Raw genomic sequence first — 14,351 nt, 5'->3', positions numbered from 1 at the left:
CGTCAGTTTCTCTGCCTACAGATTACATCTGTATTTATTTTCAGCTGTGTGTAATTTCTAGTTTGTCTGCTGCAACAGTTTCAGCGTATCTGGTTTTTGAGAAGGTCTAGGACGCTTACTGGTTCATGAGTGTCAATAAGGTGAGCAGTGATTGGCTGAGCAACGTGTCTATCACGGCTGTGGTGGGCCTCCGTCAGAGCAGAGTGCAGACAGAGAGATATGGTTAGTCTGCTCAAACTGCAGCCACCAGCCAAAGACAGAGACTAAAGACAGAAGTGAGGGTTGTGCTTTAGCAGCAGGATGGGCTCCAACAGCTCCAGCGTGAACAACATCCCAAACGCCCAGGAGCTCATGCAGGAGACTGGCTGTGAGTTCCCACTTTTTTTGGCTTTAGTTTCATGTTTTTCTTCCTTCTGAATAATCTTACATATGGAGCTGTTTGTGGAAACCAGGAGAAGAGGGAAGGAGAGTAAAGAGAACAGGTTAGCTCCCAGGCAGTCAGACTAGCTAAAGAAAAACAAGTTTAGCAGTAATTGTTTTTGTTAAAGTTATAAAAACTCTAGAGTCTCTTGAGTTCAGTCACTCCTGAATCATGAGCCTGTATGAAGATGTTGTTGTTTTACCTCGTCAAGTTACTGATTCCACTCCTATTTCACTTTAATCTGAATACATAATGAAAGTTCGAGTTGTTTTAATGTTTGCCACAAATGGGACTCTGACAGTGTTGCTGTTGGGGAACTGAGGGAAAGTGACAGCTGTGAAACATGAAACCACAGCTGTCAGAAAGGAGGTTTCCTGCTGCAGATGATCCACTATAATAATGTGAACAGACAGAAAATGTGCTTTCACATATTCCCACATACACACAAACACAAACAAATGTGATGCATTTATTTACCGTTGAGCCATCTGTCCAAATCAGATAAATGTGTTAAAAATGCACAGAGAAGCTTTAAGGTTCAATCATTTATTATCTACATGGATGCTTCCTAGGAGTTAAAGCTGCTAATAATGTCCTTTTTATATCTATTTTGTTTAACTATTTGTTTATTTTACATACAGCTCATAAATGTTAAAGAGGGGGTGCTAACATGCAGCAAGATGAATGAAATAAGTGAATAAATGATAATTTCCTCTTCTGTAAAATTACTATAATTAAATCTTTGACAAGGTTTTGGTCCTGGAAAAAAATACTGAGTCTACATGAATGTTTCTGCTTCTTCTACTACTTCTATAATATACCTTTTTGGGGTTTAGACAATTGCAAAATGTCTGAAGCACTAATATTTTGTTTTTAAAGTAACCTTCATTTAGCACTTTAGTACAATTCCTATCACTGTATGTGTCTGTGTTTATTTGCAAAATTTATTTAAAATGTTACGGAATAAGGAAAAAACTATTAAAACATCCATTAAAAATATTTTAAAACGCCTTCAAAATATATGCACACATTCCAAAATTTCTATTAGTTCATATTAAATCAAATACATTAGTACCAAAAATCACCTCACTTGGTGTGAGTGTTCAGGTAAGGGGTTAGGAAATGCATCATATCAATGAAATGTCGCCACGGGGACAGAGGAACAAACATGTGTGGGGGTGATATCTGCAGCGGCCTCAGTCTGAGCTCTCTGATAGCAGCAGAGTGAGCGTTGCAAAACTCATCAGTGTTGTTCCATCAGCCGTTTATCTCAGTTTGTGTGTGAACACCCTGAACTGTCCACACTTACGCAGACACTGTGGAGGTTGTTATCCAGATACGTTAAACAGATAACCGCACAGTGGCTGCAGCCGTTTGTCTTCAGTGGTGCAGAAAGAATGCGTTTACTGTCTCATTAAAGCTAAATATTCTTCGGTTTATTGTAAGTACTTTGTCCTGTTAGGATAAGAATAACATTTTTTATGATGATGGCACTATAAATGTCAGCAAATCTCATGTGCAGAGCCAAACCAGCGGTGGTCTCTGCCGACTGGTGGCTCACGGTGCATTCAGGTGCTCCTCGTCCCATCTCGTTCTTCCGACTTCAGTGTGTGTTCGTGTGCTCTTAAGTCAGAACGTGGAATCAACACGGACGCTACAACAAAGACGTGTTGGATTCACATTATCAGAGCAGATAAACAACATGCAGACATCTAGTTCACTCTACATGGACAGCAAACTAAAAGTTAGAACCAGATTACACATTACACGTCTGCAAAATGTGCAATACGTCTTTTCTAACTTCTAATAATCCACCATTACTGCTAACGTTACTACTTCTTCTTTTTCATACGTAGTGATGAAACACTTTTGTCCGTTTGGGCTGCTGTAGAAACATGGCGGTGCCACGTGGTGACGTCCATGTCAGAGGACCCGCGGTGTCTGTAGATAGAAATGTCTCATTCTAAGGTAATAACAACATGGCGGTTCATTATGTAAGGTCTTTATACACCACTGAAATTATATTGCATTTCTCTCAATAGATCCTCAGAAATATTACACACTGGACCTTTAAACCCATCAGAGGGTCACATGTTCCTTCTTTACCACTGACACACACACTGTAGCTTATTCTGACTCAGTAGAGAAATACTGTAAAACGTACACCGTCCTGCTGCCCTGAATACTTACTGAAGCACCGTGGATTCATGAAACAGCCTCCTGCCCCGTTTCTGGGCCTGGTGTCGGAACGCATTTTGACTATAAGCGCAGGTCTCCATTAGACGCCTGGTCTGGTTTTTATAGAAGTTCTTTGGATGTGTAAAACCTCTTAAACCCCGCGGGGTCGCCGCTTTAGCTGCTTCTAAGATGCTCAGATTGTTAATACAAATATTAATGTTTGAACTAGGCCTGTCAGCATTAGTCACGGTGAGATGAAGGAGCAATCATTAATTGTGTTAATCGCTTGTGTATATTACACTGTCACTGGTGCTGTTTCCAAAGAATCTTTGCTGAAAAGATCTTTGGCTGCTACTATTTTGACCCTTCGATGCACCCTTACTTGTTGTCCTGCTGCCACAGACAATTCCTACCTCCTGCTGCAGCCATGGAGATGAACAACACCACAGTCCCAGACGACTCCGTTGACAAGTCAAAAACAGTGCGCACCAAAGCGCTTCGAGCTTAAGCTAACGTTCCCATCAACGAGCTAAGCATACAGCTAGTACAGCTAATCAGGTTGATGCTAGCGGACTGAGGCAAAGCACTATTTTGGAGAGTGCAAGTCATGCACATTGTCGTCGCGGGGGACAATTGTTGCACGCATACACAGCCTGAATGAAACGGAGAAAGCAGTCAAACTGAAACTCCTACTTGAAGCAAGTGCTGTGTCATTTTGTTTCTTATGGACTTTATAATAATGTGTGTACATTTTGTGCACATTTGCTGTAGAATTTTTGAAACTGAGCTTAAGGAAGACTATATTTCATTTACATTGATTGTTTTTCCTCAGTCTCGTTGCACATTTTTTGATTTGAAGTAATCAAATCTTAAAGTCAAAGTTCAAAAACTAACTTTCTTTGCATTAATTTGATTTCCAATCAAGATACAGTGGCAAGAATTGTTATCATTGTTAATACCGACTTAAACAGTTAAGATATATAATAGTAATGATAATAGAGTTTTAATCATGTGATAAAACATTAATTATCACGATTAACTATTGAAATTCAGCGATTAATTGCGATTTAAGAATAAAATTATCTTTAGACAGCCCTAGTTTAAACGTTTGATCTATATGTCAATGTAAAACACACTTTGTTCAACTAGACAGAAAGAAACTAAATCTCTTTCTACTCTTTCTCTTTCTGAGTCTTTCTACTGTTCCAACAATCACCAGCTCTGGTTTGGTTGAAATAAATCCTTAATTCACAGTTAGATGTGAAAAGGCAGCCACAAAACGGGCTCTTTGGGGACAAACGCGACCGTCAGAAGTACATCGACTAAAAGTGCTTGAAGTGGTTTCTGGCGTGATGGGTTTTTGATTGGTCTGTAATGAATTAATGCTCTGTGTTTCAGTCTCTGCTGCGCACATCCTCCGTCTGCATGAGAGGTTTGAGTTTCTGGACAAAGACAAGAGAGGACAGCTCAGGTGGGTGGACCAACAGATCAGTTTTTGTGTTATAAACTGTAATTATTACACTCTGGACTAATTGTCCAGAAAGACAAATCAGTCAGCACAGTGGGAGAAGTGCGACCATGATGTGTGTTTCTGATGTGGCAGCAGGCGGAGGTTATGTCATAACTTTTCTCCACATTTTTTTATGCTTTCTAACCACAAAAAATAATTCAATTCAATTTTATTTATATAGCGCCAAATCACAACAACAGTTATCTCACAGCGCTTTTCATAAAAGAGCAGGTCTAGACCGTACTCTGTAAATAAGAAATGATTCTGCATCTTGAACATAATGAAACACCTCGTTAAAGCTTTTTAAAGTTCAAAACATATTTGTGCATGAAGGCTAAAACCAGGACATTTGTACTAATTCACCAGTAACGTTGCATTACCCCGTGCTAGCAGCTCCGACCACCCCTGCAGTCTTCATGGAGGTTTTAATGATCAGTGTTTGTTAAAAGGTGTTGACATCATCTCCAGGATACTTTGTGATGCTGTTGAATATTATTGTGGTGTTTAATTTCAGTTGTGGCTAAGTGATATCGGCGTACTAAAGCTGTCTTTCTCAGTCCTCAGGATTTCGGAGCACTGCCGGAGTTGGCCCTGAACCCCATCGGAGACCGAATCATCGGTGCCTTTTTCTCTCCAGGGTACAGCGGCCTGCTAATGTTTCCCTTCTATAGACTAGATTAGGGCTGCAGCTGATTTTAGTATTGAAGCTTCGATAGATTATTTCAAACAGCTGTTTGTTATTATAAAGATAACCGTTATACAGATACATAATCTGGATGAAAGGATGGATTAGCTCACGCAGGTAGCAGGGACTGTCTGAGTTACAGAGAGCTGCAGCTCCCGACACCCAGTTACCTCCTGACTGTGAGGTCACAACTCACGGGCCAACCAGGAGAACAACAAACCCACGTGTGCACATTTTCAGCTGAGGAGTGCAGCTTACTCTGGCTTCAACTAAACATCCATCATGATTTCAGTTAAATGCTAAAGTTACTGTTAGCTTGTCTGTGGTCCGCTGGCAGAACACCGGCTGCTTTCTGATCAGGCGCCGTCGTGCTGTTGCCGAGGCGACATAAGTTTTACGGTGGACGGACGGTAACGTCACAGAGTTGTTGTTTTCTTTAGTTTGAAATAATCCCAGACTTTGGACACTTTCTTCTTTGTCCCTCGCTGTTTTCTCTCTTCCTCCACTTTGAAACAGCGCCATCATAATCACGTCGCGTTCACAGCGTAAGCGCGATGTGCGACAGTAATAAATGTCCGGGCGAAACACTGTGCTGTACAGTTACATGGATTAAACGAAGCATCGTGCAAAGAATTTGTGTTGAAGCATTTTATTAATCGATTTTATCGATTTAATTGATGAATCGTTTCAGCCCTAGACTAAATAGGTTTATTAAATGACAGTAATGCTGATTTTCAAGCTTTAGTCTGTTCACCCCCCAGTTCTTCACATAAACATTGACTGTGGTCCAAGGCACACCATAGTGTTTTAGATTTCTGAACGTTTCTGCTCTCAGGCAGCCTTTGGTTGCAGTTATTTCTTTAATTTATTATTTAGTCACAAAGCTGTCTGAACTAGAAATTAATAGACCAGAGTATAATTGAATGACAACGACGTGGCAGCAGAAGGTGGAGAAAGTTGGTTCTTTTGTGAACACAGAGAAACATTAATCACAGCTGTAGTAATGTGGGCTCGGACCTTACAGCAGCTGTATTTTAGAGCAGTTTGTGCTCTGTCCTGTGGTTGTTAGTCACTTTCAACAGGAAACAGGAAACGTTTCCCTTTCCCCTCTCTCCAGACAGGAAACGGTGGACTTTGCCTCCTTCGTTCGGATTCTGGCTCATTTCCGTCCCACAGAAACAAACCGAACCAGAGATGAAGCACAGCAGGAGCCGGTCAACAGCAAGACCAGAAAACTCAAATGTCAGTCCAGTTTGGTTTGTTCTGCTTCAACTTGTGCAGTTTGTGAACCACTAATGATTTAGAGACTGTCTGTCTGTGTTTTCAGTTGCTTTTCAGTTGTATGATCAGGACAGAGATGGAAAGATTTCCAGAGCCGAGCTTCTTCAGGTCTGTAACTGTTAAACTCATCAACGTGTTTCTGCACAACACATCAGAAACATCTTAAGGTGGTAATTCAATTCAATTTTATTTATATAGCGCCAAATCACAACAACAGTTATCTCACAGCGCTTTTCATAAAGAGCAGGTCTAGACCGAACTCTGTGATGATATTTACAGAAGCCCAACAGTTCCCACCAAGAGCAGCACTAGGAGACAGAGGCAAGGAAAAACTTCCTTTAAGAGGCAGAAACCTCGAGCAGAACCATGACTCAGGGTGGGCGAGAGAGAGAGAGGGGAGAGAGAGAGAGAGAGAGAAGGGGGAGAGAGAGAGAGGGATGTAAGGAGAGAGAAAGGGGAGGGAGGCAGCCTACACAATATCCACACAGAGGTACAGACAGTGAAGGTGATGTTGCTATAAACTAAATGAAAAATGGTACAGATATTTATAGTAGTGTTAATGATAACCATCGTAATGTTAATGATTATAATAACAACAGGACTAGTAACAATAGTCGTTGCAGCAGAGGGTGTCGAGCAGGAACACGGGGGCAGCAGGTGACCCGCAACCACAGATCCAGACTCCACAGCTCCAGAGCCAGAAACACCTGCAGGAAGTGACAGGAGGAGAGAGGAGAGGGCCGAGAAAGCACAAGACTACCAGAAAGGGGAGAAGTTGTGTTAGTAACATGCAATAATGGGATGAGGTTGCATACAGAGGGAGAGAAAGTAGAGGAGAGAGGAGCTCAGTGCATCATGGGAAATCCCCCGGCAGTCTAGGCCTATAGCAGCATAACTAAGGGATGGTTCAGGACTCACCTGAGCCAGCCCTAACTATAAGCTTTATCAAAGAGGAAAGTCTTAAGCCTACTCTTAAATGTGGAGATGGTGTCTGCCTCCTGAACCCAAACTGGAACCTGGTTCCACAGGAGAGGAGCTTGATAGCTGAACGCTCTGGCTCCTAGTCTACTTTTGGAGACTCTAGGAACCACAAGTAACCCTGCATTCTGGGAGCGCAGTGCTCTGGTGGGGTAGTAAGGTACTATGAGCTCTTTAAGATAAGATGGTGCCTGACCATTAAGAGCTTTGTAGGTAAGAAGAATGATTTTAAATTCTATTCTGGATTTTACTGGAAGCCAATGCAAAGAAGCTAAAACAGGAGAAATGTGATCTCTTTTCCTGGTTCCTGTCAGAACACGTGCTGCAGCATTCTGGATCAGCTGAAGAGTCTTAATGGACTTTTTCGAGCAGCCTGATAATAAGGAATTGCAGTAATCCAGTCTAGAAGTAACAAATGCATGGACTAGTTTTTCTGCATCATTTTTAGACAGGATGTTCCTGATTTTCGCAATATTACGTAGGTGAAAAAAGGCGGTCCTTGAAATTTGCTTAATGTGGTACTGCTCACATTTTGAAGTCAGTTTCAGACTGACTGGTTTCAGGCACATTTATTTGATACCCCCCCCTCTCCCTCTCAACCCAACCAGCTGAGGTTCTGCTTGAGGTTTAAAGGTAAAGGTATTGTCTCTTAGAGACACACCTGGTGCGTCTCACACAGACGCCTAAAGGGTACCTTTAGTTTCAAATAACTACACTTTGTCACTCTTTCTCAAATCGTCGGTATATGACACCCTGAGATGAGAATGGGCTCTATCCACTGGTCCAACGTGCTGCCAAAACAACCCATTCTCATTTCAGGGCGTCGAGAAAGGACACATTGTTGAGACCCCTTGGAGTAGCTTTTTAACACCCTGGGTACCCTTTTGCGTTGTTTTTGTAAGTGTAGGGCTCCGCTGTCAAGGTCGCAAGAACGAAAATGTAGCGCCCTGTTACCCTTTCAAAATAAAAGTACTGGTTAACGTTGTGAAATGGCACATCGTTAGGTTTAGGAAAAGTAAAATAACTACATTACCTTTCTGTTATTTATAGCAGCACTTTTAGCGTTAGACAAAAAAATAGAGGGCTTCCCCCAGTGGATTGAACTATGACGCAAAAGGGTGCCATGTGCATTGGTACCAGACGCCGAAATGGATGGATTGGCAGTATATAAATTGAACTGAAAACAAACTTCCATAGAAAATTTTCAAACTACCCCTGTCCCACAGATTACTTTCTGCATTTTATGTGTTTTTGTATTTTCAGTCAAATTACAGAACATCCAACAGTTAACAATCTCTCAGGGCACCCAAACTACAAAAATCAATAGGAATGATTGTGTATCATCTGCATAGAAATTAACGTATAATGTCTGCTAATTATGTGGCAAAGAGGTAGCAAATAAATACAGAAAAGAATGGGGCGCAGAATCGACACGAGGTACACCACAAGGAAGTTTTAAGATCCAACTTCAGCAGAAACATGCCTGTCAGAGAGATTTGAACTACCTAATAGCCAAGTCATGTCCGACTTGATTACTGACTAGCGTATTGACAGGTGCTGCGGGCGATGCTGGGGATCCAGGTGACGGAAGAGCAGCTGCAGAGCATCGCTGAGCGAGCTATCCAGGAGGCTGACCTGGACAAAGATGACGCCATTTCCTTCGACGAGTTCAGGAAGGTGAGAGAGTCAACCCACAATTGGGGATAATAATCCGAACAAAAAGCAGTGATTGTTTACAGAAATTAGGTTGAATTTTAGGATGTATACCTCATAACAGATGCAAATGTATGCTCATTTATTTTAGGAAAGTAAAGTACCATTGTGAAGATGATAACCTGAATATTTAACAATAAAATAAACCGTTGTACTGTAATAAGAACTCACACACAAATTTAATTCAGATAAATACTTTTTGAATTTTTGTAAAATATAAATAAGCAATTTGCTCATTATTTAGGACAAGCATTCTTTTGCATGTGAATATGTGTTTGGGGAACACGATCAATGTTTACATCGACACATACAAACTCCTTCCACTCTTAAAGTATTAAATATTGTGAAATGTGAAAAAATATATATATATCACATTAAAAACACACTAACATCCTGGAGGATGACTCTGAATATGTACATGTAGGAAAAGAATGTAACATAACTTAAAATTAAAAATTGTTCTTATTGTGTTTTCAGTCACTGGAGAAAGTGGACATCGATCACAAGATGAGTATTCGCTTCTTAAGATAAAGACACTGCTGATGTTGAAAAGAAGGCAATCGGATGCTTGTTCTCTTTACTAAACTTGTTAGAGGAGATAAAGATTGAGACACAGCGTGTGAAATGATGTGGTGGCCTGGTGGATTCGGTCAAAGATTAAGATATCTTTTAATTGGTATAGATACATCGAAGGAGTCTAATGTGATCCTGCTACGAGTTGACACCAAAAAACATCTGCAGCGCTGAAGCACAGGGCTGTAAATGAATATGGATGATAAGATGTTCAGATAAGAGAAAGTAATCAATGAGGTGGGGCACACAGGTGGTGCAGGGCCCTACCAGCACAGAGACCTAGGATTCAGTTTTCTAAGAGTTAAGGAGAAACTAAACCACTGGACATACAACAACTAGAAAAGCAACTCAGAGTAGAGTAAGAGTAGTAGCAAGCTCTATCTAACAAAACCATGAAGCTAACTATGGCTAAGTGAATACCTTAAGAATTATATTTTAGTGTGATGAACAAAAGAACAGATACAAGTCTGTACACACTGGCACTTGACATCAATTAAAACAAATTATCTTTTTCTTTCCAAAACAGTGCTCAAACATTTCTCTGATAGTAATCAATACTCCCATATGCATTTTAAATACAAACACAACTGTCAGTCTGGTGGGAGCTGGTGAGGGATCATGCAGTTGGCTGCCAGGTCTGAACAGCGGGAGGTAACGTAAACTATTTGCAGTTGATATATTATTAGTAGAGGATTACAGACTCAGTAGTTGGAGTCTGGCCGATCACTTAAGCATCTGTCAAGCAAATAAAATGATCAGGGAGGAGAGAGGCCAAGGTGTCATAACCACATTTATCTCCAATTGATGTTTATAAAGAGGTGGTATTCTGCTTTTTGCCTTTTCCCCTCTCCTTTCTTGAGTTTATACCTTTTTTGTGCATGTAACAGGTTTGCAGAGTGAAAAAGCCCAAAGGGAGTTCCCATCTCCCACAGAAAACTCTGCTCTGAACTGAAAACAGCTCGTTTGTAGTCCGGCCGCTTGCTTTTCATCCCTGTGACGTCACAGGGATGAAAGCTAAACGCGCCTCATATAACGCTCGCCAAGCGGCGACTCCGACACGCCCTCAGAAACAGCGAGCTGCAGCACACAGCTCTCCTCTCCCTTCCAAACACTAGCTACCCTCCAGGCAGTCAGTGGACGTAAAGTTGTTCCTGTGATGTAGAGACAGAGCTCAGTTAAAACTTTATGGATACAGATTAATAACTCACCGCTCTGAAACTCTCGCTCCAGTCCGTGTTGCCGAGCCGGTTGGCAACACGTACGGCTGAACCCGAGCTGTTTACCGGCTTCTCGCTGACCCGCCCTACTCTGCTTCTGATTGGCTAGTAGTCCTTAACTAGGAACTGAGCATGTGCAACTCCCAACAAAGATCATTTAGAGACAAGATGCATCACTCCACAGCTAAAACGAAGCCTTCAACACAGGCTGAAAAGAGGAGCTGCAGCAATGTGCAGTAGGACAAAAATATAACCATGTAACATGTTGAACCTGATGAGCAGAATACCACCGCTTTAAAAAATAAAAACATCCTCATGGTATAGCTAGAGAAAAGTAACCAAAAGATTCTCCAAAGTCAGTAGGATTCATCTTCTGGGGAATGTTAATGTCTGTACATTTAACTGTACACAGGGGTGGAGGTGAAGTGGTAAGCTTGGAGAAGCTCAACCTGTTTAAAATGGCAGATGTTTATCACTTTTTGAAAGCATTTGTTAAAAATGTTCTAAAAAAACCCAAATGTTAATTAACAAAATGAATGCAATAAAACAGGTTTATTTGCACAATAAGAAAACCTACAATGCAATGTAAATATAGAAGAAACATCTGTGTTGTCCAGAAATAATCTTAAAAAAAAAAAAAGCTACTACTGCTTATATTCTATTATATTTTTATATTCCCTCTATTTAAAAAAAACAAACATTTCCACCATCAATTGATGCAGAAAATGTCTCAAGAAAGCAGGAAATTAAGTGTTTAATGCTATAAATCTTATAAAACCCCCAATCTTATATTTCATCAATAGATATATATTTTTTAAGAGTATTTAAATATGCTCTTGTCTTGTTCTCATGACCTCAATCTTGTGCTATGTCACGTCTCGTTGGCAAATTGTTTCGTCACACCCCTAATATGAGCCCTTAAATGTTGCCACCACTTTTCAACACATGCACATACTACTCAGCTGGTTTGGGGGACTTTACAGTAGGTACACATGTTACATGGAAGCATGGTGTGTTGGTGAAGGATGTCCGACCGATGGGCTAAAAATGCCAGGGCCAGTCCAGCCCTGCTTGTACATTAGTCTTTGTGTGTGAAAATTGTATTGGAAGCAGGCAGAAATGAAAAGACAGTCTCACGCTGTGTCACTTGATCTGCCACTAGATGCAGCTCAGCACCAGCAGGTTGGAGCTGAGAAAAGAATAAACAGCCAATGACAATTCATTGCAGCTGCGTTTAAACTGTTGCTGTTAAAATGTGTCACAGCAGTAAGACAAGAAGTCTGTCTCCAGCCAAATTTTACTTTTGTTGGAGAATTTGATGCATTGTTAAACCTGCTTGTTGAGAAATGTTAAAATGAATGTAAAGGTTGGAGCGGTCCGCCTACAACAACATGTCTTTGTGAGAAATTGAATGTAACTAGTTCCCACATCTATGCAATTACAATGAAAACAAATATTAAATAACTTTAAACTCATGTCCCGCATCAGAGTGAGGTTTCTTTTGCCTTGTCCATCAGCAGTTTCCTTCACATGATTAGAAACAGGACAAAGTTCTGTGTCTTGTGTTTCATGATCTGTGTCCACTGAATGTTTAGATTCCATTTCACAATCCAGCTTCCCCCCCACTGATTTTAAACCATGTGTTTGTGTTTTACGGACTGTCTAACCGACTCAACATTCCTGCAGACGATGAAGGGTGAGACTGAGGCTTTTTGTCAGAAGCTGAAATGAAGAAGTATGAGAAAATGCTAACAGTCTTATTTTGATGTTAAATTTAGCTCTTGTGTCTTGGAGAAAGATGTTTCCTTTCCTCTGGGAAGCCTTGGGTTATTCCTGGTTCACCTGTGGTCTCATCGCCAGCCGTGTGTGTGTCACAACGCAAATTTCTACAAATCTGAATATTTTCCTCATTTGTACATACACACACATTTAGTGTGGATGCTCCGCAGATTTTTCTAAATGAGACCCCAGGTGATTATGATGTTTGATTTCAACATAAATATATAAATCCATCAGTGACACTGGATTATCTCTTGCTGTCAGCTGTTTTAAAACATAAAAAGTAAAAATTATACTATGTATTGACTTATTTCCATCTGGTTCGCTGCTGCCACTGCCAGGGACAAGGGCAGGCTGCAGCGCATCATTCGCTCTGCAGAGAAGGTGATTGGCTGCAAACTTCCTTCTCTTGTGGACCTGTACGCCTCCAGGACTCTGAGGCGAGCAGGAAAGATTGCAGCTGACTCCTCCCACCACGGACACAAACTGTTTCAAACTCTCCCCTCTGGCAGGAGGCTGCGATCCATCAGGACCAAAACCTCTCGCCACAAAAATAGTTTCTTTCCGTCTGCAGCCTCATCAACAAGACCCGGGTCCCCCACTGACACTCCCCCCTTAAAATAATACAATCGTCTCTGCACATGTAAATATCACATCATGGACAAACCTGCCACGTCGCACATATTTGTTGTTAATTGTTAATGGTTGTTGTTCTATATTTTTATATTGTCAATTTATATATTTATGTTGACAGTTCTCTCTTCCGCTTCACAACACCAACCTGAAAATAATGCACATGTAAATATCTGCCACATTATTCTTTCTCTGCAAATGTTGTATTATTTTTCTCTATTCTTTTTATTATTCTTATATAAGTTGCATTGTTTATTCCATATTTATATATTTCTACATTTATTTATGGCAGCTGTATGTCTGTCTGCGTGTAGCACCTCATCACCACAGGATATTCCTCGTATGTGTAAAACACTGCTTGGCAATAAAGCTCATTCTGCTTCTGATTTTTTTTTATTCTGTCAGTTCATGTCTTATTTTTCATTTCCTTCTTGAGTTCCACATAATTTCATTGCAATTTCAATTGTGTCCTCTTGTCCTGTGTATAGTCTGAACAACAAAGATCCGTTGGGTCTCACCTGTTCTGGTTGAGGATCCATTTTTAATGCAAACCAACGAGATGAAGCAACTTCAGCTCCACACTCGACACATGAAGTTGTTTAACTAAAGTTCAGGAACAGGACAACGCCCCTCTCTCTCTAATCCAACCACCTTCACTCATTTTATCCACCTGTGCCTCTCTAATCCAATTACCTGCACATACTGTACGTATATAAGTCTGTCTAACCCTTCCTCTCCTGTTTCTCAGTCTTTACAAACCCTGTTTCTCACCTCGTCCAATGGGCAGCTCTGTGGCCTCACAGCAAGAAGGTGCTTGGTCCAGACCTCGGTCAGCCCCGGCCTTTCTGTGTGGAGTTTGCATGGGTTTCCTCCCACCGTCCAAAGACATACGTGCTAAAATTCATAATTCCGCCAGAGAGATTGTTCTTTTTCTACCACAGGAGGTTGATAAGAAAGCTGTTTTTCGAGATGAACCCCCACCCTGAATCTTAACCCCCGTGTTCCTAGCAGCTCCGGCCACCAAACCCTAAACAACCCCCCCTTCATCCCAGTCCTCTCAACCCCTCCATCAAAACTACTCATCATCCAGATTGAAGATTGACCTCACTTCTAATTTTGTGCGCCCCTTAAATTTTCAACGTAAAGTTCCACCTAAATGTTCGACATTTTTGTGGCAGACCTAGGGCGGCACGGTCAGACCTTTCTGTGTGGAGTTTGCATGTTCTCCCCGTGTCCGCGTGGGTTCTCTCCGGATGTCAGCTGGGATTGGCTCCAGCCCCCCTGTACGCAGGATAAGCGGCTGACGATGGATGTAATAAACATAAGAAAGCTTCTTGAACCCTAATCCAAGAGAAAATCACCCATTTTGATTTGGAAGTGCAA

General features: G+C 41.2%; 1 protein-coding gene across 1 annotated transcript; it reads left to right on the top strand.

Annotated features, from left to right (window-relative positions):
- The first annotated feature begins 211 nt into the window (after positions 1-211).
- Positions 212-9,953, top strand: chp2 (calcineurin-like EF-hand protein 2). Its single transcript, XM_038693425.1, has 7 exons — positions 212-367; positions 3,998-4,070; positions 4,667-4,747; positions 5,912-6,036; positions 6,122-6,183; positions 8,608-8,730; positions 9,244-9,953. The coding sequence occupies exons 1-7, from the start codon at positions 301-303 to the stop codon at positions 9,295-9,297; spliced, it is 585 nt and encodes a 194-aa protein (XP_038549353.1). The 5' UTR covers positions 212-300; the 3' UTR covers positions 9,298-9,953.
- Positions 9,954-14,351: the final 4,398 nt, after the last annotated feature.

Source organism: Micropterus salmoides, unplaced genomic scaffold (genome assembly GCF_014851395.1).
Source record: "Micropterus salmoides isolate LMB-PRFRI ecotype aquatic unplaced genomic scaffold, ASM1485139v1 Ms_hic_scaffold_3, whole genome shotgun sequence".
In the NCBI taxonomy this organism is placed as follows: Eukaryota; Metazoa; Chordata; class Actinopteri; order Centrarchiformes; family Centrarchidae; genus Micropterus; species Micropterus salmoides.
This window is presented reverse-complemented; position numbering and strand designations above follow the sequence as displayed.